At 39.1% G+C, this 27,160-nt stretch overlaps 2 protein-coding genes and 1 long non-coding RNA gene across 6 annotated transcripts in view; 2 read left to right on the top strand and 1 right to left on the bottom strand.

Moving 5' to 3' along the window:
• LOC111861719 (ubiquitin carboxyl-terminal hydrolase 36) overlaps window positions 1–1,830 on the top strand; it is a 28,113-nt gene extending 26,283 nt beyond the window's left edge. Inside the window, exon 2 of the mRNA XM_023846519.2 lies at window positions 795–1,830. Coding sequence (XP_023702287.1) covers window positions 795–1,343 — 549 coding nt within the window. The 3' untranslated portion in view covers window positions 1,344–1,830. The remainder of the gene's footprint in view (window positions 1–794) is intronic.
• Window positions 1,831–2,274: 444 nt separating this feature from the next.
• LOC117282105 lies at window positions 2,275–25,880 on the top strand. The gene is made up of 4 exons (XR_004512717.1): window positions 2,275–2,328; window positions 16,704–16,860; window positions 17,659–17,737; window positions 25,248–25,880. It is a non-coding gene; the product is annotated as an uncharacterized LOC117282105 (long non-coding RNA).
• LOC111861713 (zinc finger protein 184) overlaps window positions 19,209–27,160 on the bottom strand; it is a 38,449-nt gene continuing 30,497 nt past the window's right edge. For all 4 annotated transcript variants that reach the window (XM_023846501.2, XM_023846503.2, XM_023846502.2 and 1 more), the window contains exons 16-18: window positions 24,219–24,305; window positions 23,916–24,020; window positions 19,209–21,695 (exon numbers count right to left, since the gene is read on the bottom strand). In XM_023846501.2, coding sequence (XP_023702269.1) covers window positions 21,561–21,695; window positions 23,916–24,020; window positions 24,219–24,305 — 327 coding nt within the window. In that variant the 3' untranslated portion in view covers window positions 19,209–21,560. The remainder of the gene's footprint in view (window positions 21,696–23,915; window positions 24,021–24,218; window positions 24,306–27,160) is intronic.

Genomic DNA, 27,160 nt, shown 5'->3' with positions numbered 1-27,160 from the left:
GTCAGCAAGAGGACGCCCATGAGTTCATGTGTTATCTTCTGAGAAGTATGAAAGAATCCTACCTGACAAGCTACAAAGACTACATTTTGGACAGTTACAGCATGGAAACTACACCTCTGAATCAAATATTTGGAGGTTATATCAGAACAGAAGTGACATGTTTGCAGTGTGGTAGTGTGTCCACAACATTTCAGTACTGTCAAGACTTTATTCTGGATATTCACGATACGTCCACATTGGATGGTGCATTGGCAGCCTACTTCAGCGAAGAATGCCTAGATGGGGATGATGCTTATTGGTGTGAACAGTGCCACAGGAAAGTTTCAGCTACAAAGAAATTTTCTTTGGAGAAACCACCTCAAGTTCTGTGCATACAAATCAAGAGGTTCGACATCATGGGAGAAAAGATTGACAAACACATTTCGTTCTCCCTGAGACTGGATCTTACAAGGTTCCTTTGTCCTCGGTCAGCTCACCATGGCCCAGCACCACTTAAATATCGTCTTGTTTCCATGGTCATACATGATGGCCCATCAATCCACTGTGGCCACTACACTGCAGTGGCACAGACTTCTATGGGTCATTACTATAAATTTGATGACAGTTTGGTGCAGGCTATCTCATCATCAGTGGTCCTTGGCTCTAATGCATATATTATGATGTATGAGCGTGAACCTGCAGGTCCATCAGTGCCACAGAAGAGTGCTGCATCCACCACTGCAACTTGTGCTGTCAATGGACAGAAAACCAGCTCATCTCCACAGGCACCTGTCAGCCACAAGAATGTATCAGTGGTGAATCATAGGCAAGGCTGTGGTTCTGTTTCTCCTATATACACATGTGCTTCATCTCCCTCATCAGCAAAAGGTGAGTTGACTTCTAGTGACTCAATGGCAGCACAACATTGCTCATGGGATAAGCCTAGCCTTGGAGAAGTGAGCCCTCCCTTCCGGCAATCCTCATCAAAATGTAAGAGACCATTTGCTCATAAGTCTTGTTGCCCAGACAGTGATGTGACTGCCAATGACATGAAATTGTTAGAAGATGACTCAAAACTCTTGAAATCTCATACTGGCAATGTGACAGATGTTGAAAGTGGGGGTGACAACATGACAAGGGGAGGTGAACATTTTAAGAAAATAAAGGACAGCAATGAAGGGGGAGAGACAATCTTATCACAACTAGAAAGCAAGGATATCACAGTGTCTGATGTAGAAAAACTTAATTCAGTACAGGACAGCTCGATAGAAGAGAGAAAACGAAATAGAAAACATAGAAGGAAAAAGAAAAAGAAGTCTACAGCAGATATCAGTGAAGGGTCTGAGGCTGCGGAAGGAAGCTGAGAATGGGTTGAAGAAACCACTGAGACCTTTTATACCAAGCACAGATAAATATCCATTGCTTGATTTGGGACTCCTAAACCTGGCGAACACTGTGATGTGAATGAAGGCTTAGAACATGATGGAGAAAACAATGCCAACCATAACAAGTTTAATAGAGGGAAGCAGAAGTAAATGAAGCGCTGTCGTTTATGCTCTTAATTATCACAAGCCATACAATTATTATGGTACCTACCAACCTCCTCATAAGCAGGGTGCTGGCTGACACAAGGAATATCTAAATGAATGTGAATCCTGTAATCAGCACTATGGAAGGGGTCAATGCAGACAATGAGCAGTGAATATTGTAAATAGAATGTAATGTGCTGTTTCAATCTCTGGTGCAACTGTGAATTTAGCTGTGTGTACAGCATATAAAGAACTTCAGTTGTTAGAACCCAAATACAAAATACAAAAATACAAAATATACTGTCAGAAATTGGTAAGTGGAATGTGCATAAGAAAATTGTAAATTTTTTAATATATAATAAATATTTTATATTTTTTGTTAACAGCAAGCAGAATATTACATTATTGAATCCTGTTGCACATCATTTATTCAATAAATGTCACTGATTAACCGTTTAAGTTGCCAGTGTTCATCATCGAGTGATTAAAAGTGTCAGTGGAAACAGCTGTGTTTCCTTTTTGTGATTCATGTAACATATAGTGTGCACTGTACAGAAGCTTTTAAATCAGGTTTAAAAGATGCATTGCGTGTATGTAAGAAACTTTATAAGTTTTAGAAGAATGTGCTGCACACGAGACAGTGAAACAGTGACAATTGTTGAACAAATGGAATCCTAAGAAGTTTCTAGGCTTTCAGAAGTTTGCACAGTTACAGCCAAAACACTGACTGTCTCAGGCAAGTGGTATGCATACAGTCTGTGTGCCATTCGTCAGAATGACACCCGTGGTCTGAGGAGCAAAACTATGATCTGCCTGAAAAGTAAGTAAAATATTCACATTGAAACTTAAAACTGGAAAAACTGCTGTTATCTGTGATTTTTTCCAAAAATACTGCTCAATTGTATAGGATGAATTTCAAGGATTTCATTGCCATAATGCCGAAACATCTCTTCGACAATCTGTGACCTACTGTTCACAAAATGAAATGCCATAGCATGTCAATTTTGTTGTTTAATCATAGCGGAGAGGTCTATCTTCTCGGATATAAGACTGTGTAGTTAACTGAAAGACAACTGATATTTTGGAGGAACATGTGGCCTCCATCTTCAGGGCTGAAGGATAAGCAGAGCTCTGCTTGCTACCTGCTTCATGCACATTTCCTGCCTGGCATATTCTTTGATGGAGGCCACATGTTCCTCCAAAATGACTGCTGACTTTCAAGAGACTACATGGCATTATACCCCAGAAAATAGAACTATTCACAATGACTGCTGTGAGATTATCAAATCCTACCTAAATCAGATTGTTTGAATCATGACAATGTATGCAATGACAATGCATTTGTTTAAAAGCAAACTATACAGCATTCCTTCTGCTAAACTGGAAGATCTGACAAAGATTTGCTCTTTTTCTGATGGTTCTGCTCTGTAGTATAGAAACAACCTCTGTTATCATAAATATGATTTTGGTATGGAAGTCAAATTACACTTTATTGCAGTGTCAGATAGCAAAGGTTCCTGCAATGGTATTTGTGGAACACTGCAAAGGCTAGTTAAAAGACAAATCAGCAAACCTGTTATGGGAAGCAGATCATGTCACGAAGACAAGTTTACATACAAGTGAGCAGTTGTGAGCCATGTTCTACCTGATGGCTCGATGAGTGGCCTGTTCAGTCTGGTGTCCTCCCCTCCTCTATCCCCCAACCCAAGGCATCTGTGTTCTTACTTCCTTATTTACATAGTCCCATCATTCCCATGTACCATGTGATTTTCCCCTTCCTCCTGTTATTTTGAATGTAAACGTTTCATCTAGGATTGAGAAGTGGTTGGAAGCTTTTATTTTATTTTTCAGTGGTCAGTGAGATAGGTGGGGGAATTCTGTTTAAGTTGCTCATTCTAAATTTTGTTTGCATTCTTGTGCTGGCCATTGAGGGTGAGGGGCCACTGTGTTGCGACATGTGTGTTAGGAACATTGCGACAAGGTTTGCTAGGATACTATGTAGCTGGGTTTTTATTGTCCCAGTTTTGGTGATATGAGTTTGAAAAACACTTTGAAGTGTTTTGCTGGGGTGTTTTTGGTATGTGTGTAGCTTTACATTGTCCCATTTGTGTTTCTGATAATTGTAATGATGGGGCAGCATTTCTGAGTGGTGAGTTACATTCTTTTATTGGGCTTTCTGCCTAGACTGACCAAGCTGGTCGGGGGTAGAGGTTCAATAATATTGCAAAGACAGAAGTATTGTCAGAAAGTGTTTTTGTCTGCTTTNCAGATTCATGGTCAAATCATCATGTTATTTTGTTATGGCAATTACCATGCTGTATTTATTTGTTTGTTGGTATTATTATTTAATGTTATTAAATTATTTTGGGGATACCAACTTCTTTCAGTAACGCTCAAAGCTTTGACACCCCAGCCCACCAGAGGTGCACTGGGGACACAAGAGAACCAGGGACAAGTGCAGTGATCCCCCCCCCCCAAACTGTAAAATGGTAAAGAGGGAAGGAGCTGTTACGTTGTAAAGATGACCTGTTCCCTTTGAATATTGTAATGTTAAATACAATAGCAAAGAAGTGATGCTGCTCAACAAGAGGTTCAGAAAGCTCCAATGCTTCTGGGTACCCAAAAAATTCACCATGTCATTCGTGCTTCAAAAAACCAAGTTCAGACAAAAGGGATTCCAGAAGTAAACAACATGTTCAACACCACCTATACGGGACACTTTTCATGGTGAAGAATCATATGGAAGACATTCGAGGATTTTTCATTAACAAGCATGTGTGTGTTACAAGTGAAAGCCAATGAAATTCCACAAATATTTTTCGCATCCCTCTGACTATAGCAAATCTTTAATATATATTCTTCACCAACATACATTCTGTTCCCCGCGCGACGCGGTAAGACGCGTTGCCTGCGGTGAGGTAACAGTCGAGCAGGTGTGTTAGGCAACCATTTCCGCGGTGACGTAACAGGCAAGTAAACAGTGTGTTCCCCCCCTTCCATCAGCTGTGATATAAGAGTAGAGCAGGTGTGTTAGGCAACCATTAAATAGTGTGTCCCCCACCCCCCGCGGTGACGTGGACACCACGGTTACTACGTGGCAACAGGGAAGTGTATATTATTTTTTTTTATTGCTAGTGGGGTGGGACTAAGTCCCTTGTACTGCGGCCACTTCTGGCCTATTTTAAGAGCCCCAGGTGATAGGTGAGGGTGATTGTGGAGCAATTGGTGGAATGAAGATTGGCAGGGGAAACCGAAGTACTCGGAAAAAACCCGCTCCCGCGTCACTTTATCTACCACAAATCCCACTCGACCAGACCCGGGATTGAACCCGGGCCGCCACGGTGGGAAGCCAGGGACTAACCGCTTGAGCCCACTCGATATATATACTCGAAACAAAGGAAGCACAGCCTCTGACAATGCCCAGTCTTACGAATCTTCCATGGGCCAAAATTCTCGACAAGTGCCATCTGTTACGTTTCCCATAGGCCAAGTCCCCATCTTACACTCCCTTTTAAAAGTGTCTCTTGTGTCAGCAACGCCTCCATAACGTTGATGTTATCCTTTCGAAGTTCGACCACTCTTCGCCTCTTTGTGGCAAGAAAGAATTTCCTAGTAAGCTGTCTATTTTTTATGCGCAATAAATACGAAATGTAAATATTGACCGTAAGGACCAGAGACTGAAATTTCCTGCTCTTCTTTTTGAGGCTTGGAAGCAACAGCGTCCACAAACTGAATACGTAAAGCAGTAGGGCACGCGTACGCGGTCACCAGTTTATGATCTCAGACTGTATCTAAGAAAATGGTCGAGGAACATAAGGCAATGTAAACTCACGAAACTATCGCTGAAAATTGCATGTTCGGATTTTACTATCACACTGTGAAAATACTATAAAGGCTCTTCAATGTTGCTGTTACAGCACTGAATACAAATAAGTTGTCTCTTCCACGACGATCCAATGGCCTGTTCTGTACAACCAGAATGTCGCTTGGAACAAAAACGTGTTTCATCGCCATAGTGTTTCAAGTCTGCCTTGAGTATGCCATTAGTGTGTCCAGGAAACAAGGAGGGATTCGGGTCGAATGGGGCACATAGACTTCATGACTAATGTTATGACGCAAGATCTCTATACAGTATACACAGAACGACGGATTTAATGTAACGTAAGACGAGTGAGTGTCATCAAACGCCCTTATGACTACCACTCGAGGGGTACATTGTTCATAATCCGCTTGGTGGCAGGCAGTTCTGCTACACAATCCACATAAATCCTCAAAGAGAATAAGAAAAGCGTAACATAAGCATGGCCGCTTCAGTCTAAGCTACTTAACTTCAGCAGTTGATACAAAGTCGTAAAATAAGATAAGCAACGAGGGTTGCCACCTTTTCTTCGTCTAGGCAGAGTCGAATACAGAAGTCTGCTTGTGAATTCTCCTGAGTATATGACAATATGTTAATGTTCGAACTGTAAACGTATAATTGGGCAGCGCCATAGCTCAAGCGGTTAGTCGCTGGCTTCCTATCGCGGCGGCCCGGGTTCGATCCCGGGTCTGGTCAAGTGGGATTTGTCGTGGACAAAGTGGCGGTGGGGCAGGATTTCTCCGAGTACTTCGGTTTCCCCTGCCAATCTTCATTCCACCAATTGCTCCACAATCACCTTCACCTATCATCTGGGGCTGGTACAATACGCCAGAAGTGGCTGCAGTACGAGGGACCTGGTCCCACCCCAGTAGCAATAAAAACAAAAAACAAAAAATTACCATACAAATTATAAATTTATATGACACAAGAAAATGGGCCTTACTAACGTTCTGGTGTATTCAGCTCAAACCTAAGACAGACCACATATTAAACTCGTAGCAATGGCTTCCGCAAATGCCTTTTGTCTTTTTAAGGCAAATGCCTTTAGATCGAAACTGCATAAAATAGTTACATACTAAAGAGTCTTGTCTTCTTAGATATTACGCCATGTAGTCCGTTGAAAGTCAACTGAAGTTTCAAAGGAGTATGCAACCTCCATCTTCAGGGCTGAAGAATACGCCGAGAAATAAACCAGCATGTAGGAGGCAGCAATTGTTTGCAAGTGGCGGAAATGAGTCTCTGCAATCTGCCTGTCCTGCCTACTCAATCCTGTCTATGTGTCAGCCTGTCTGTGTACTCATAAATCCAACTATTTCTGTGGATTACCGCATTACCATGTCTATACTATACATCACTCAATTCAACACGTACATATTTTCCTACAGACATTAATCCTTAAAATCAATCCCCTCTTGCTGTTATCAGGAGTGTGGTGAACAGATTTTACTTGATTCTCCATAATCCCTGTTCAGCTCATAGTAAATTAGTCTTGTGGGTGGGATCCAACCATGCAAAATGTCCCTACTCCCCTTCGGCGCGAACACATCTGATCAAGATGTGTGGCATCGACAAGAAGTGATTCAAGCTTACGAAAAATACTACGTAGTTATGAATTACCTGTGCTTCCTCTTGCTCCCATTTGGAGCATAGGGCTGATATCTCAGTTTCTTTATTATTTTACAGACGGTAGGACTCCTTAGCATCCGGTCCGTCCGATGGGTACAACGCGATCTAGTGAATGCCTGCCTTAACTCTTTAAACAATTTTTTTAGATGTTAATGCTGTGTTCATTTAAAACTTGGCACCAATATCTGGTGCAGATATGCAGAACGAAATGTTATAATCTCATCGCTAAATGCTCCGATCGAAATTATGTCATAATATTACTACTTTCCGTTAGTTTACAACGCTGTGTTAAATACGAGATTATATGGCATCGATGAAAAAAGACAAGATAATATGTTGTACAACATGGAATGTGCATACTACGGAAATCTGAAGGAAACTGATATGGTCTGCAGTCAGACACTATGTCACCACGGTCACCCCTCTCTTGGAGGTCCGGGAAAATCACAAGCAGACACGGATCACATAAAGGTAAGGACAATGCACAACTTGCGAAACAGACACGAACTAAAAGAAAAGAACAGAACGCTCTTTTCCATTTTAAGTTCCATTTGCTTTTCCAAACTACATGCGGTGTTACACCACAGAATACCTTACTGTTTACAGTCACTGCTGTGGGAACCCCGTTACTTACTCATAGCGCTAAGGCCCCGCCATAGCTAAAGCGCTTAGTCGCTGGCTTCCCACAGCGGCGGCCCAGGTTCGATCCCGGGTCTGGTCAAGTGGGATTTGTGGTGGACAAAGTGGCACTGGGGTGGGTTTTCTCCGCGTACTTCGGTTTCCCCTGCCAATCTTCATTCCACCAATTGTTCCACAATCACCCTCACCTATCATCTTGGGCTGGTACAATAGGCCAGAAGTGGCCGCAGTACAAGGGACTTAGTCCCACCCCACTAGCAATAAAAAGTATACTCATGGCGCTGAGCCCTTCTTGAGAAGGAGTTAATTGTGCAGTCACTCAAGAATTTCCCAGCATTTTATGGAACCGGAAGGTTCATTACCACGTTCGCTAGAGCCCTCCACTGGTCCATGTCCTCAGCCAGATCAATCCAATCCATTCAATTCCATCCTATGTCTCCAAGATCAATTCTGATATTGTCCACCCACCTACGTCTTGGTCTTCCTAGTCATCTTTTTTCCTTCTGGCTTTCCAACCAATATCCCATATGCATTCAGCTTCCCCCATTCGTGCTACATTGCCTGCCCACCTTATCCCATTTTATTTATTTATTTTCTTTTTAATTTGCTTAGTGGGGAGTGGAGTCCAGCTGGATCCACTCGGCACGGCGGCCACTGATTGGCCTATTGTAGCCTGCCCCGGGTGATTATGATGAAGGAGAATTTGGTGGAATGAAGATTGGCAGGGGAAACCGAAGTACCCGGAGAAAACCCGCCCCAGCGCCACTTTGTCCACCACAAATCCCACTTGACCAGACCCGGGATCGACCCCGAGCCGCATCGATGGGATGCCAGCGACTAACCGCTTGAGCTGTGGCGCGGCCTTCCTTTATCACTTAATCATTCTTATTATAGTTGGAGAAGTGTACGAGTTAATTAAGTTCCTCATTATGTAGTTTTGTGAGAACCTCATATGGAACATAAAAGAAAATACGTGGTTCATATGGACGTCAAGTAGTATTAATTAATCTTGTACCCACTTGTCATTTTGGCACGACAGATTTTATACTCAGAAAATACGAGTATAATTTCCTTACGGAAGGGCTTAACCTTTAAATAAGAACGCCAATCGTCTAAATTCTGGATAAAGTTAAATGAAAACTTCAGTCTGTCTAACTAAAATCAACAAAATTATCTTCCTTTCTTCTGAAAAAGACGCCTTGGATTTGCATTTGATGGAAAAAATATTTTTTGATTCATGACATACCTCTCGTGGGGAGAGTTGAGAGGAACACAGATTGGAGCATAGAATCTTAATATAACTGGGGGTTCGTCACCCCCTTAACAGTGGGAAGGCCACTAGAAGACAGACCATTTCTCTCGACGAAGAGAGGTCTCATTTCAAAATACGTAGAAGTCTTGGAAAAAACAAAAGTGTTGTCATGGGTTCCGACGGGACCCATAAACGAGATTCACTGTGCTGGCGAAGACCAGTACCAAATTACCCGACTGACCAACCGACCGTATTCATCGTATTTCTGTCTCGTCTGTACTTATAAACATTCAAGTATCAAGTAAGTACGGTATAATTGGCCACAGTAAAGTGTCAACCAAATGACTGAGCACCATGGTCTGCAATAAAACTAAAGTAAATGTATTTCTACAACAAAACTACGGTAAATTTATTCTGAATACGTACGGCTTGTGTTGTATGTACGGCGACTACGGGACCCAGTCTTCAGAGTTATATCACTGTAATAAAACACTTCGATAATATTCGTTTGATAATTCTGATATTTAGTTCAGCACTATGAAACTAATGTACTTGTGGGCCTATTTAACACTGTGAAACACTAGAAACCAACTCTGTTCCTTCGATAACCACACATTCTCCCGCTTCTCACCAGCTACCCGAAAGCGTACTATCTCCTTTCCTCTTTCTGTCGAAACCAGGCGAAGTTCACCTGTCTAGTGTTTGACACGCCACTATGGAATCAGCTGCAGTGGTTGCAGTTATGAAAAATGTGAGTGCAGCACTGGTCGCCGTTATAGCGGGATGCCTAACCTTACGTACTATAACTTAACCTCTGCAGTGTCGTCTAAAATGGACTAAAATTAAGGTTCAGAGTCGGTTACTGAAAGAAACGTCTATAGGGATCGTTGGCTGCATTCTGTGAACAAGTAAACCGGCTCAGAATTCGATACATTTTCCACAGTTTTGGAATTTAACAAAACTAACTTATACCAATGAGCAGTGTACTTTTTGGAAACAGTGAGCAGTCAAAAAAATTCCGCGACTTTCATGGAAACAGAAGGTTCATTCTGAGTCGCCGGAGCTAGTTGAAACCTGTCCACATTCCCAGACTCTATTTCTCTAGTATTCGTCTTAATATTATTCTCCTATCTGCATCCAGGTCTCCCATGTGGTTCCATTCGATCAGATAACCGAACTTGAAATTTGTATGCATTACTTACCTTCCTCAAGCCGTCTCAAATGCCCAGTCCGTATCGCCCTTCTTGATTTNATAAGAATAATATATAAGAATTCAGTTCGTACCTCACAGGAAACAGATCCGAACCCACGATCCCGGTTTCCGAGCGAGCGAAGACAGTGCATGCCTTAGACCGCTCGGCTACCGTGACCGGCTACGGAGCCCCTTACTGCACAATTTTTTCAGGCCTTCCTCTTTGATCCAAATATTTAGTCCATTTCTTGTGACCAACGCCAGTCACGGTAGCCGAGCGGTCTAAGGCATGTACTGTCTTCGCTCGCTTGGAAACTGGGATCGTGAGTTCGAATCCCACTCAGGGCATGGATGTTTAGTTTGTGTGTGTGCGTTTTTCTGTGTTTGTGTACAGGTAGAGGCCTTGCGACGAGCTGATCACTTGCCCAAGGAGTCCTACCGAATGTGTAAGATCTAGAAAAACCGAAGTGAACGGAGAAGTTCATGGAGGTAGGCCTAGGCCCACTGGGGCTGTAGTGCCAAGAAAAAAAAATCTCGTGACTAAGTTCTACAATTTGACGCAAAATAAAATTACAAGCCGAGGCACGAAAGGCTTGCAGAATCGCGGATTTTTTGTTTCGTTATCGCTTGTATCTCTTTCGTGTTAAATAAATTGCATGAAGGTAGTCGTACTCTTTTAAGGCACTCCTATTTGAAACCCAATGTATGTGCAGAAATAGATATTCAGATTCACTTTGGATTTGAGATTCTCACAGCGATGGCTATGAAGAGTACCATTTTCTCTGTAACCCCCTGTAGTCCGTTGAAGGTCAATCGACGTTCCGGTGGAATATGTCGCCTCCAATTTCAGTGTCGAAGAACAAGCTAAGAAGTAATCGAGCATGAAGCTGAGCTGCTTCCTACCTGCTTCATGATTGTTTCTTTCTTGGCTTATTCTTCCACCATGAAGATGGAGGCGACATGTTCCTCTGAAATGTCGGTTGACTTTCTACGGACTACACACAGGCTAGAACTCTTAAATGAAAAATCGTGTTTTGATCTAAGGGAGCCTCTGTGAGTGACGGAACCCCAAGGGTAATAAAACGAGCAGAGCACCCGTTGAGCCCATCTGTGAGGAAAATGTGAACATCGCCAATTTCTCAGTTTCAGCCAATTAATATCACGTGATCACACACTGGAACCGTTTGCTTTTTGGAGGGTGAAAACCCTCAAGGGAGATCAGTATAACGATCGCTGTTTCAGAGCTATTTCCAAACAATGCACACGCATCCTCCAAATTTATCTACACTACGGTTTCGTACGTAAATATACGGGTGGATTTTACTACATGGCCGAGCCCATAAACAATGTTCTTGGTTTCTTTACTGCAGGCCGTTCTGACCACCCATATAGAGACCACAATTATTACGCCACACAGCGTTCCCCTAAATATTTTAAGCTTTCAGTACATAACACGCAAGATGAAGAACATCTTAATGAGATGAATTTTTAGCCTGTCGGAATGTTTCATCTCTAATTAGGCCTTTATAAAATCCGGTAAGAAAAATGAAGTATATATTAAAATATGACCGACCAATTTTATTCATGTTCAGACTGGTCCTAAAGTGGTCCTAAAGGACGGTTAGTTTACATTACAGAGATGGAAGTTCGTGAGGTAGGAGTGGGGAGCTTACCCTCAGGGCGGTCAGTGTTGCTGTCTGAGATGTGGATTCTTACTTTCACCTGTAAGGCCAGATTGACCACTGTCAATATGTAGAGGGTCAGGTTACAGATTCTTGGCATTAGAGCATACATTATTTATCCCTAAATGCAACCAAAATTAATTTTTAATATAAATATTACGTAGGTCTCCACGACATGGCAATGAGCGTGACGTACGTATTTTTTTCTTTGTCTGTGAGATATTTCGAAGTGTAAAGTAACTGTGAGCCTGTACTTATATTTATCAAAATATTTTTCAAATAAATTCTTTTCACTGTTTCATACTTCATTGCATTTAATACTGACACAACTTCTTGATTGTTCAGAAGCTCTTCATATTGCATAGAAAATATTTTTCCTTCGCACTTCGTTAAATACTCACCATATCTAAAGGTTTTAAATGGATGCCATTGACCTGAATGAGGTATAGGCTCATGTTATATGCCATGTCCCAATTTGTTGCATAATGGAACTTTTTAACAGACTCGACAAAGTTATATTTCAGTTTAATGTAATATAGCAATTATAATTTAATAATTATAGATAACAGGTGCAACAACTGTCTCAGATCATTTTCCACAATAACATTAAATTGATATCAGCCGAAATTAAATTCACCCAGTAAATTTTAGTGTATATTCTTAATATTAAATTTAATTGAAATATATTCAGAAAAAATCAAGGGAGGATGCAGACTGAACACTGGCTGGACACTGCTTCTCCATGGACAGGGTGCAAAGAAAAAGCGTTTAAAAGACATGGAGATGAAAAGGAGGTGAAAATTCTTACATATAAATGCAGCTGCAGTAGACTCAGTAACGGCCAGCGGACAGTCATTTGGAAACTGTCCAGATGTAAGTCACGTGAATGTATCGTACTAATTAAACGTTGCATCTCATTACAGATCTAGCGACACGATAACTAATGTGCAACAAACAGTAGTACGTGATGCAATTCATTACATCAGTGTTGTCCATATGAACGTCAAAAACTTGAGTGGGCTTATGAGAGTAGCAACGCATTATGGTGTTAATATTTGCAGCAGCGTAGCTTTGGTAAAACAAGTAGTTTTGCAGGCATTCAAACACAACGCCCAGCCCTCAAGCCCACGTTCCACGTTGAAAGATCTGCCTCATGACACACACTGTAATATTAAAACTGTCACAGTTATTTTAAAGGAGCTGTAATTGTACAAAATTTTAAAAACTAAAATTATTTTCTCTACTTAATTAATTGAGCACCACGCCATGAAGAAGTATAAGGGAACGGAGGTTTAGCTCCACTATTCTTGGCCTAGGCACTAGATGGGGGTGAGTTGTTAGCTTCATGCACCTGCCAATTTACTCCCGGTAGCATAGATCTTACACATTCGGTAGGACTCCTTGGGCGGGTGATCAGCTCGTCGCAAGGCCTCTACCTGTATACAAACACAGAAGAACGCACACACACAAACTAAACATCCATCCCCTGAGTGGGATTCGAACCCACGATCCCGGTTTCCAAGCGAGCGAAGACAGTACATGTAACCTCTTCTATGGGTGTGCAGAACTCAATGATAATGCTTACCGTACTTCACTCATAGGATTTCTTGAAGACTGACTAGTTGATGAACTATTCCATTATCTTCTCACTTCGAGTTCTGTGGACTGCAGAGAATCCCGGTACAATAATTCTTTTAAATACAAATAAGAGCTTTCAAAAATCTTCTAAATGATATTTAAAATCAACATATATATTTATTCTTAGCCATCTATATCAGTGTTGATTTTAGCTTATGTAAGTTAAAATGGAAACATGTTTCGAGCATCGTGACAACTGCAAATTTATATGAATGAGAAATGCAACGGACTGCTTGTTTTATACGTGCAATCTCAACAGTTTCAAGTCCTGCAGAACATCAAATGTTACGCTGGTGCTAGAACAACGTAATAATATCAAAGTAGAACCACCAATATTGCACGCACATAGCCTGCGTTTTTAAAAAAGTGTATCTACAATAAAACTGCATAAAATGATTTTATCCAGTTACTTCTTTCTGTTGGCGAACCGGGATACCGTAGTCGGTACAGCGACTAGCTACTGGATGGACGACCGAAGGGTCAGAGTTCGGGTTCCGGTGGGGTCAAGAATGTTCACTTCTACATGTCGTTCAGACCGGCTTTGGGGTCCACCGAAACTCCTAACCAATGGGCAACGGAGGCTCTTTCACCGGGGGTAAAGCGGCCGGGGTGTGAAGCTGACCACTCACCTCCAACTAGTGCCGAGGTCAAGTAAATGTGGGTCTATACATCCACTCCCCTATAAGCCTTCATGGCATAGTGCTTACTTAGTTAAATACAGGGGCACTTTTACGTTGTTACCTTTTACTTCTTTTTGTTGATACGGTGCGGCCCTCTGTTTTTTGAAAGCTAAAATACGAGTATTACGCATTGTTTTAATTAGATCTTTTCGTAACCGGCTATGTTATAAGGAACATTTACTTTTATTATACTGGTCTGTTGTGTTGTCTTCCCGAATGGCAGCATAGATATGAACCAGGTGAGGCAGTCTGAAGGAATCAGAGTGTACTGTTCCTAGTGTATTTTTTGTTTATTCTGTATGTCACTAAATGTGTAATTTAACCGTGTTCCCTTCCGAACCATTTTTATTTTCCTTTTTTCCTGTGGCACTACAGCCCCAGTGGGCCTAGGCCTACCTCCATGAACTTAACCCTTTTTATTACTTTGTAAAATTTCCATATTTTATGTTTAACTGTCCTGATACTTGTAAGCATGTACAGGAACGTGTTACCATGTTAGAAGCCACAATGATTTGGGTAGTGAAGACTAAATACATATTGTTGTAGTGGTATTCACAGCAATGACTATAAAGTATTCTATCTTCTGGGATATACGAGTAATACCGTGTAGTCCGTTGAAAGTCAATCGACGTTTCGCAGGAACATACCTCCGAAAATTCGACTGGACACCACCTAATGCACGACGTTATGTCCCATAAAATAAAAGTCTTCGAATGTACTCATATATTGCTGTAAGAGATAACATAATAGTACTTCACGAATAAAGTCTGCCTTTATATGACAGTACGGGCATACTGTCATCGTGTAAATTTCAGATCTGAACTTCAAAATGCACAGTTACATGCTGAACAGGGGTGACAATCGGTACAAGAGGCTATGTTTTGTATGCATAATGATCAACGTACTTGGCAGTGACTTCTGTCCCATTTCCTGTACCTCTATGCAATGAAATGACTCGCGGTACAGAATCTAGATGACACTCCTATTGGGTTAATTAATGGTTCCATTTGGGGGACAATTAACAATATCAAGAGCCGCCCTTGTCTCTACTCCACACAACACCCTTTCCCCATTTATCACTGCCACACCTAGTGGGAAGCACAGTACAAGCATCAGCACTGACATCGATCCACCATTCGATAGGTATCGACTAGAACAAGGGTCTCCAAACTACGGCCCGCGAAAGAATTGTGCAGAAATGCGCCAATTGAACTAATTTTCCAATGAGTACCAGGAAAGAAAATATTTGTTCATAGATTTCAAATTCATTAATTAAAATTGTGTTTAAAATATATTGATATTCCATATTATGTTAATATTAATATTATTCATAATTTTACATTTGAAAGAACAATTTCGGAAGCGATTTGCTGATTTGGATGCCAGTGCTCAAGAAATTAATTGTTTCAAAATCCGTTTGACTGTGATACTACTGGTGTCCCAAGTCAAATTCAATTGGAAATTATTGAACTTAAGGAAAATTATCATATTAAAAACAAATACAAAGAAGGAAATTTGATCGAATTTTATAAATTTCTGAACTCTGAGCAATTTCCAAACTTAAAGAAATTTGCTTGTAAATTTATCTCCTTTTTTTGGGACGACATATCTGTGTGAACAAACTTTTTCCCAGATGAAGTACATCAAGTCGCAATACAGGGCAAATTTATCCGATGAACATTTAAAGTCGCTACTTGTGATTAGCATTTCGAAATTTGAACCTCAATTTAATCAGATTTTAAGAATGCAAAAAGAGTTAAATCATTCACATTAATTGTCTTATTATAATTTGTGATGAAAATATGAGCATTTGCTGCTACTGTCTGCTGTCATTAATATATGATAATTTATTCTCACGTACTTTGTGTTTAGTTTATGAAATTCTGTGCTTTCAATAAAACTCATACACCTAGAGCTATTAATTTCTCATTTTATCCGGCCCGTTGAAAGTGCTGAATTACCTAATGTGGCCCGCATTTCCAAAAGTTTGGAGACCCCTGGACTAGAAGATAAACGAAGAATGTAATTTGCCGACCGATTTCATGTACAATAGAAGAGCAGTATTAGCGAAGATAACCGATTCGTAGGATGTTTAATGATGCTGTATTTAACTTCAGGATATGTGCAGCGTCAACTGAAAGGCGAAGATCTTGAATGACGAGCATCAGGAGGCGGTTGCCTGTTTTACATCCCTATCCCGAATTTCGGCCAAAGCAAATGAGAAAGCTTTTGAAAACACATGTCATAATGGCTGGCACAGATCTTGTTGGAACTTCTCGAAGACAAGTCTAGAGCTTCAGAAACTTGCTCGCTTCAGCGAGAAATAAGACTGCAATCAGTGCTAAATACGACTGAAAGACTCACTGATCTCCCCTGAGAGGTTTGGAACAAGAAGATTGTTACTTGAGCACTCGTCAGATGTCTGCGATTGCTTATTCAACCCATACGCAGTCACCCCGTATCTGGTATCCTCCATTCAGAATCAGAAACAGCACCATGTATTTTATCCCACTTAACATGAACTTATATGTTTTGACAATAATAATTCATTCCGCTAAAATCCAAATATCTTAAAGAAGCTATAAGCTGAAAGAATTTTTAACTGGTGATTTTTCTCTTCTCCACAGCATCCAGACTGGCTCTGGAGCTAACCCAACCTCGATCCAATGGCTACCAGGGGCTATTTCCCTTTGAGTAAAGCAGATGGAATGTTAAGCTGGTCACTCACATCCATCTCATGCCAAGATCAAGAATGGTAGACTATACCTCCACTCCATCTTCATGGTATGGTACTCAATTAATTAATCAGAGGGACAACTTTACCCTTACCGTACCTTTTCAATATTTATCTCCACGGAAAATTCTGCAACTATATTATTCAAACCGTGTACTGAGTATTTTACAAAATCTTCAGATCTGGCCAGTAGTATCTCATTTTCCACATCACAGCATCAATGATAAATATTCTGTCTGAAATGCTTCCATGTCTGGTCAGTCTCCATTTCTGTATTATTTTGTTCATATATGGTAGATAATTGGGCCACATGGTAGCGTAGTTGGTTGAGGTACTATGCTACAAGCTGAAAGGTTGCAGGTTAAATTCCTAACGTGGTCACTGGATTTTTCAATTTATTTAATTGTTCCAGTCGCACTATGGCCCTGGGGTTCACTCAACCTCTAACAGAAATGAGGACGAGGAATCTTCCTAGGGTATAGGGCAGCCAGCGCATAAGGCTGACAACCTGGCCACCATCTGTGAGCTGACTGTCTAGAAAAAGTGGGAGTATTTAATGTCTCACAGTCCTATGGGCTTTCATGGCCTGTTACAGGGATAGCTCTATCTTACTTTTTATGATGACAAAGTGCAGTCTTGTCTCATACCTCTGTTAATTTATTCCTATTCATAGATTTCTGACTACTATTACTGCCATCAAATTGTATCCCTCTCATACACTGCCATACCAGGTGATGGGTATATTACATTCTATAAGAATTTCAATCAATTTATTTCCATTAATTTTGCCAAATGCTTTTTTTTTTGTAATCTATGATGGATTTGTATATTATATTCTCTGTTTCTAGATAACGAGTTTTAGACAAATGTATCCAGCAAGATCTTTCACTGCAGAATCCATGCTGCTGTTCTCCATTTTTATGAATGGTAGTATTTTTTTACTTTACTCTTAATAATACTTACACATATTTTATAGCCAGCATTTAATAACCTCCATAATTTTTCTAATTTTTTATATTCTATTTTGTGTATTCTTTGTCTATGTCTACATAATACAAAGGAAATTAGTCGAATAGAAGAATAAAGGCAGAAAACTAATTAATATCATTAATTAATATACATTCAATAATTTGTACAAATCACATTACATACAAACTTATTCAACTGTACAATGCACAATAACTTGAGCATGAAGAGTGATAACTATTTATACTTTCACACGTACTTATAAATCACCCAGGCAAACATACTTCATCCACACTAATACCAATCCACTATATTAAATTTTTAATACATTCTTATCTGTCAACAAATCAACCACTGTAAATTAAAGTGATATAATAATTTGGATTAAAGTATATTAATAACAAAATAAATACATTTACTTTAAAACAAATAAATAACAGTAAAATACAAACATAATACAGTGGGATTAAGGCAATATCAAAATATGAATGTTGCTGACTGACTGCTACATGAGAACGGCACTGACTTCATTCATGGCTGTCCAACTCCTTGCTCTCAACGTAAGGTTGTGTCTTTCACATAAATTTACAATTCCTCAATTCAACATAACATTAATCTGCACCTAAAGAGGAGCTGAATACAAAATTTCCTTTTTAAGCAAATACTTGCTTGGGTTTAGATGACATACAGTTTCATTCTCTCACTAGATGGTGCATAATTTGGGCTTCTTTCAAAACAGGAAGAAAAGTAACTTTAAGCACTCTCTTTGAACACCACACACCAATTGCCTGATACCACTGTCTCAGATGCTATAAATGACTGATTGCTGGCAATCAGTCTGGTAAAATAACTGATGGGTTTCGAGTCAACACAGCTGCTGCAGTTATATGCAAACATCTGCTGGTCAAAGAAAGAAATGATAGCAGTATTTCCTCCATACCAGATACAATGGTCATACCAATGTGGCCACAGTGACATGAAAGCAAAAGAGGGATGTTTCCATGGTAGGTGGAACAATAATAACGGAGAAAGAGCTACAACATGAATAGTGAACAAAACAATTTGTCGAAAGAACTTGTACAGAAACAATGCTGCAGTGTGGCCATCTATGGCAAAATGCTGTGAATCCACAAATCTACAAATGTGTATGGAACACCACAAAATTTTGTATTCTCACTACAGCAAGTGTTCAAACTGGTGTCTGTTGTGTTGCACACACATGTGAATACAGTGCCAACATCACTGAAGTAATGGATACTGTCCTGAAGTGCATGAGTGTTTCAAGGCCAGTCACTGTGAACCATGGATTTCAAGTGGGGGCATGCAATAGGATAGTTGGTTGGGGCACTATGCTACAAGCTGGAAGGTTGCTGGTTTGATTCCCGATGTGGTCATTCGATTTTTCAATCTACTTAATCCTTCCACCCACACTACGGCCCTGGAGTTGACTCAGCCTCTAACAGAAATGAGTACCACGAATTTTCCTTGGGGTAAAGGGCAGCCAGCACGTGAGGCTGACAGCCTGACTGCCATCTGAGCCGGCTAACTAGAAAATGTGGGAATCTTGACATCTCACAACCCTACAGGCCCCCATGGCCTGTTAGAGGTATAGCTTTACCTTCTTTTTTTCTGCTATGGATTTCAAGTGATCCCATATGAAAACATCCAATTATGTGAAGTCTGGGAAATGCAGTGGACATTTCAGTGGTCCTCCTGGACCAATCCACCATTGAGGTAAAAAGTGACTGAACCACTGGCACTGAATGTGCAAACCTTTGTGGTGTTCCAAATGCATTTGTAGTTCTGTGGACTTGCAACCTTTTGCCATAATTAACCATACTATAACAACATAAGTTCAATATTTCTGTTTCATGTTGTATGTTTATCCTTTGGCCCCTTATACCAGTAACATACCCCTTTTCATCATTCTGGCAATATCACTCTAACTTCTTACTACCGACACTTGAAGAATGTAGTGCTGCAAAACTTGTTCTAGGGGGAAAAAACTCCCAACACCTGGAAGTGAAAATACATGAGTTGCAACAAATTTTCCCTTTTTACATTTCACCATGTCTTGCCAAATAAACAAGGTGTCATATGACCCTGAATTTATAAGTCACCCTGAATAAAATAATTAAAAAATAATTAATTATTAATAAAATTGGTAAACAATAACAGGCCTATAAGTCACTTTATGCTATTTTCATTGTCCTGTATATAGGAGTCCACAATATTACACATAAATTAAAAACAAACTGAAATAAAAAAGGTAGAACATACTTTAAAAGCCTATATATAACAGAGTTAAACATCCTATGGGTTCTGATGTATGGGTAGCTATAAAGTTTCAAGAATTACCATAGTAGAGTGCTGATGTCACATCCTGCCTCAAACCTGTCACTGTTTTGTGTTTTTCAACTACTGTTTGATTGATTGTGCATTTGTGTGCATTTATTGTATGCCTAACAGTACTAAGTAAAATTAAAGTACTTCATGTTTCAATGACATAAACATGCCTGATATTTTTTTTGACCTGCAAATTGATCTAAAATTTCTCACAAAATTGAAGGAAATAGCTGCTGAAAGTTATAATTCTTGGAAGAAGACTATGGGGAGTCTGCAGTGTCAAAGGACTGAGTTTCTGAGCGGAATACATGATTTCATGAAGGAAGAGAAGACGTCCATGATAATTCTTGATCTGGCCAGCTCACAATAGTGAAAACTGATGAAACTGTTGAAAAAGTGTGGCGAGTGGTTTGCGCCAATCAAGGAATGACTATCAGAATGATAGCAGCAGAATTAAGGATGGATACAGAAAAATGTTTGTAAAATTTTAACCACCAACAATGAAATGAAAATGGCCTGTGCTATGATGGTGTCAAAAACTTGACTGATGACCAATGACTAAGGGAAGAACAAGTTTACAAAATTTCTTCGATAAGGTTACATATTTTTTAATAAACAAGTAGCTGTCAGCTCAGAATTTGTTCCCAAGGATAAAATGTCAATTTTACCTCAAAGTTCTACAGCATGGTAGAAAGAGGTGAAAGAGGCGGAAAAGGTGACCTGCGGTCAGACAAGAGCACCATCTCACATTGTAGTATCTGTGAGGCAATTTCTGATGCAACAGTGTCCCTGTTCTCCCAGTTTTGCTCCATATGACTTGTGTGTCCAGCTACAGAAACAGGGACATTTTGAGTCACTGGAGAAGGTTCACCAGCATACATCACACACACTGAAAGTGATATCAGTACATTCACCCCAGAAATGACTACCAAATATAGTAGGAAGTAGCTTTGTGTACAGCTGAAAAAGGGAAGAAGATAATAGCAATTAACTGGTATGATGAATTTTAACATACAAAGTCATTCCTGAAACTTTCTAGCTACACCTCACACAGAGGTTATCTCTGTACAATGTATGGATAATGATTTTTAGGAATGACTTTGTAAGTTAAAACTTACCCATTAATTGTACCATTACCATTCCAGGTCTTTTCTATCGGAGTTCAGTGTTCTATTCTTCAGTTTATAAAGACTACAATATAGGCAAATAATATCAATTCCAAAATTAAATAATAAAATATATAACATGTTCCCTTCTATGGCCTATAAATTCTATAAAACATAATATACACTATTCATATTTTTGTTTCACTGGATGAAACATGAACAGATGCAAACATTAATGTTACATGAAAAATTGAACTGGAACCTGAATTGACATTACCCAGATGCCAAACAGTTGGACAACCATGACATAAAGCATATGTAAAGCTATCTCATCAGGTATTTGTGACAACTTCTAAACTGCGGTCTGTTGAACTAACTACATTTCCTGCTTCATGTATCACAAATTGAATTGGACCATCATTTCCCAATACCATTTCAATGGGATCACCATCTTCATTCAGCATTATCTGCAAACAGGTCAATCTTATTAGCAGAGAATCAAATGCACATAAACTATTTCATTGCCCCTTAGCCATCTATAAATTATAAGCAGGCAAACTTTGCAGTATCACTGCTGATGTCAAAACCAAAAACATATCAGACACCATGCAGCAAGTAACATGGAATAAATTGATACAATGGGTGAAACAAGAGTTCAATATACCAATACACATAAACCATGTACTGGCCACCTGCCTATCCATGTATATATGAGTATGAGTATGAGGGGTGAGCCATAAAACTGATCCTAGCACTGCGACCTTCAATGGTCTATTGTGCTTATCCATCTATGTATCAATCTGTCCATCGCTCCACCTGCATAATCCTCCATCCAGTCTATGTATTCATTCCTCCATCCACATATGTATGTGTACATCAGTCTTCTGTGTCAATCATTATATCAGTGTCTAAGAACAGAAAAAGACACTTTCTGAAATGTTACAGATTTTTATTCTGTACTGACATGACTGTCCAAGAAGAATCTGTAACACTGGATATCACAGAAATTGTACTTCAAGGAGTATTAATCACCTCATCAAATTATTACAAAAGGTGTTCTAATACTGGGGGATATAATTCCACAACTTCACTGACAAAGTATTCAATTAAGAACAAAGCCTCACACAATTTCTGGAATAATGTAGAAAGACTGATACTACTCATTACACTACTGAGGCCACAAAACAGTCCATTCTTTGCACTAAAGAAAAAGATGTAGCTGAACACTACCCTGGCTTAAACACTCAAAACACATTGATGCGTAAACTGTTGTTGCTGTCCTTGGTACAGACCTCAAATGAGAAGGAAATGTAGCAACACCATGAATACAGCAGAGATTTACTGTGTATCCTGCTAATATGACAGTGAAAGTACTGTGATTAATTTGGTAATGAGTGAAAGTTCTGCTTTCTCAGATTTGTTTTAAGGTCTGAATTCCATTACTCTTACAATGAGGTATATAATTCAAAAGTAATAGTTTAATCCTTCAAAAGAACGAAAACTTGCAAAAAGTTCATTTAGGCCTGTAAATAACCACAAGAATGTTCTCACAGAGTCACATGTATCAAAGCCTGTCAAAATGGGGCAGATAATGGGTTGATTTCCTGACAAAAAGAGACAATCCAAGACAATATATTCTAACTGGAGAAAAGGTACAGGGCATTCAGATATGGCTGAAGATCGACAAATTGTTATATGCTTGGCACAAGGGCTCACTTCAAGCAGCTCTTATAAAATATGTAGTATGGTATTACTGCAATAATGGGTAATAAAATTCTGTATAAGCAGAGACTGATGCACAAGTCAGTGCTGCTTACACAGAAAACACCTGTTCTATTTCCTCTTTGTCACCCAGTAACTACTGCTGTCACACAGCAAGCAGCAGGTTTCCATCTCACACCTTACATTTGAAAGCATCTACTTGTTTTCTGTCACCTACTGACAACTGTTGGAAATTTAACTAACTTCCAGTGATTTGATCAAAGAAAATAGGGGCAGTGTTCAAGTGTTAATAATTCTATTGTCATGCATGACATCTGAAACCTATCAAACTAAAATTAATATATAATGAGGGCCTACTCAGAATGTAAAAATATCAAAGGAAAAGTTTTATTTTCAATTGTTCTCTGTGGAAAATTCTCTACTTGCTCACTTGGCTGTCCAACATTTCAGCCATTTTAAGATGCCACTGTCACCTTGACCAGGAATATCAAACTGAAAGACACCTCCACCACACACAAACTTAATGAGTATGAAAACAAGACACAAACACCGTCTTCGTAAACCATTTGCTAACCTCTCATGCTTTCAGAAAAGCGCATATTATGCTGGGATCAACATTTTTAATAACCTGCCATGTGATCTCAAAGGTCTTATGAATGAAAAGACATGATTTAAAATAGAACTGAAAGGATACTTAAATACACATTCATTCTACTCTGCTGATGAATACCTCTTGTCTAGAAAATACCTTATGTATCATTAAATAGCCTTGTGTGTAGTCACTCTGTAGTCTTGGTTTCTCTTGCATGAGAACTCCATTGGGACTATACATATGTTTTGAAAAGACATGATTTATTCCACATCCTACAGTCATTTTGACTAACTTTGGATCCATGGAATGCAATGCAATGTAATGTAATGTAATGTAATGTAATGTAAAAAAAAATGTAAAAAACTTAACACACCTGTTCTGCATCGCCATATACTATGTGCTGCTCTCCACCAGTCCCATCAAATGAGAGTTCCTCACCGCCATCTGTTATCACAATCTGTTTCTGGTTCTCTGTTACCTGAAGTCAATACAAGTAACTTCAATAACAAAATAAAATATACAACACTGAAATTACAGAAAAGCTGATGTCACTGTGACACATGCAATCAAAATGAAGACTTAAGAAAAAAACAAGGAAAAAAAAAAGCTAATCAAAAGATAAAAATGCTACTCATTTGTGTCATGTACCAATAGACACCATCATTGTGTTACTTACATGGTACCCTGCTGAACGAATGGCATCAACTAAAGCACTTAGGTTGCTCTGGTTCACTTCATCAGAGTCTTCCACTGACTCCTGTGTCTACAAAGTTATAAAAATTATCACTAACCAATAAATATTCCAAGGTACGTTTTATTGCACTATGAGTCATAATACATGGGGAAAAAAATACAATGGAGCAATTACAATTATGGTAGCAACATAATCATATCTCATAATTACATTTTCATTAATAATGCTCAAATGCAGGAGCATCATAATGCAGACTCTAAAGTGTGACTTAAATCAATATATTACAACAGAAAATGTTACAATTAATTAACTCAGAATAATTTGAAACTTAAAACGTCAGCTAAATGATAAGTTAAACATATTTCGGAATTATGGTAGGTCAATTTTTAATCCCCTCACAGATCAAAATCCATGGCAATTTATACATTCCAGCATACTAGTATTTGAATTGTGTTGCAGATCTGTAGATAAAGTAACACATTACTTAAATATTTCAAATATCTGAATTATAGGCATTTCAATGGTAACATTCATGCCAGAAAATCATCTAATACAAAACATAAACAACAGAAAATTATGTCAATTGGAACTAAGAGACACGAAAGAATTAATTTTAGCACAGTTCCAGTTTCTAGATTAAAATGTCCAAAACATAGCCATGAGAGAAAACAGTGGACACTTCCTGCATTTTTAAGGGTAACAAGATACAAACTGCCCACATAAATGCTTCAATTCCGCTTATGTTTAGCAAAAGAAAGTTTAGTGTTATTATTTACCACACATAAGAATTATAAGCCAGAGATATTTCAAACTACTATTAACTGCTCTTACAATTCCAACACTAAGCGATACAAAATAAAAGGCACAGAACACATATTTTCAGACAAAACAAAAATGACTGGTTACATGCATGCAGATTCTTACTGAAAAATGGTTATGTATAATAAATATGAACCTAGGTATTGTCACATCCTCTTTTTTAACATCTGAGCATTTGTGCATTCATTGCAGTATGAAAACTATCAGAATGCTGTTGCTGATACAGAAGCTGACGTTGGGAAAGGAAGGTGAAGGATGATGCAGATTGGTTGTAAGAGGCACAGTCTCCAGAAGGACAGGTCAAGTCATCAGGCACAATGGATTCAGTGTTATGCATACTCCATGGCTGCAATGTTGGCAAGCTCCTGTTTGTTTTCTCAAACAAGAAGGAACACCGAATCAGTTAAACAATACATATACACAATACACAATATGTAACAATGTTAGAAAACTTTCAAGTAAAAGTGGCTTTGTACAAGTGCTGATTACATTACTAAATCAGCCTCATTGAGTAGTCTGGCTCAATTGTGCACAATTCTGGAACTGCACTGTATAACAGTGGGCAATACATTAATTGATAATGGTGGACTCAAAGACACGCATGTCACATGGAATAAACCAAAACTCCTACTTTACATTTTGGAAATGACCTAAACTGAATGTAAAATGAAGGAAATGAATAAAATCAAGAAACAGAAATTTATCAAGGATATGAAAACAAATACATGTATAGGGATTAAAAGTGTCAAACTAATGAAGTGCAGTAACAAAATGGAACTGGGCCCTTCTTGAGAAGCTGCCAGTTTTGCAGCTATTCAAGAATTTCCCAAACATTTTATGGAACCTTAAGGTTCATTACTGTGTTTACAAGAGCCCTCCAATGGTCCCTATCCTGTGCCAGATCAATCCAGTCCATACCATCCCAACCTATCTCTCTACAATTAACTTTAATATTATCTTCCCATATATGTCTAGGTGTTCCTACTGGTCTCTTTCCTTTGGCATTTCCTACCAAAATCCTACATACATTCCTATTCTCCCCTAGTCATACTACATGCCTTGCCCAACTCATCCTCCTTGATTTGATCATTATAATTATACTTGGCAAACGGTACAAGTTATGAAGCGCCTAATTACGCAGTTCTTTTTTTCCAACCTCCTATCTTTTCATCCCTCTTCAACCCATTTATTCTCCTCAACACCCTGTTCTCAAACACCCTTAATCCACGTTCCCCCCTTAATGTCACAGACCAAGTTTCACACCCATATAAAACCACAGGCAAAATTATAGTATTGTATATTCCAATTTTTACATCTTTAGACAGCAGATGAGAAGACAAAAGGTTCTGGACTAAAAGGTAGCAAGCATTACCTGAATTCAATCTCCTCTTAATTTCCTCCTGAATCAAATTTTGTCATTCCTTAATATTTAACTGTGTCACATTTTCAAAGGGACTGTCAGTTATCTTCATGTTATGGTTTTGCCCTGCATTCTGGTGATGAGACAGCAGCATTTACTTCTAGACCAACCTCTTATTAGTGTCAATTAGTGTTTCCGTGTTTTTCTTTATGGCATCTATTTTATCTCCCAATATATTTACATCATCAGTACAGTCCAGCAGCTGATGTGACCCATTTAATTTCAGTCCCACCTGGTCCTCCTGGACCTTCCTAATTTCATATTCTGAAGCAAAGTTGAAAAGCAATGGTGATAAAGCATCTGCTTATAATTCTGTATTTAAGCATCCTGTTGTAAGTCATACTGAAACATCTATGTATAACACAGTCTGTCAATAATGCAACAAACTGTTCTTTTTTTTTTTACACTTAAACTTTCAACACATCTTTCAGTCATAGATGGTCATCTGCAGGTGTCTTAATATATTAAAACTGTTACACTGCATTAATATATTAAAACACCTGCAGACGGCCATCTAGGGCCGAAACATGTTGTGTTAAAAGTGTAAGTGGAAGAAAAAGGAACAATTTGTTGCATTACTGACAGACTGTGTTATACATGGACAATTTTAAAGCATCTGCTTGTTTTATGCCATTCTAGATAGGAAAATTATCATACAAACATTTACGTATACAGGCTTTACTGT

The sequence above is a fragment of the Cryptotermes secundus genome, unplaced genomic scaffold, assembly GCF_002891405.2.
Source record: "Cryptotermes secundus unplaced genomic scaffold, Csec_1.0 scaffold235, whole genome shotgun sequence".
Classification (NCBI taxonomy): domain Eukaryota; kingdom Metazoa; phylum Arthropoda; class Insecta; order Blattodea; family Kalotermitidae; genus Cryptotermes; species Cryptotermes secundus.
This window is presented reverse-complemented; position numbering and strand designations above follow the sequence as displayed.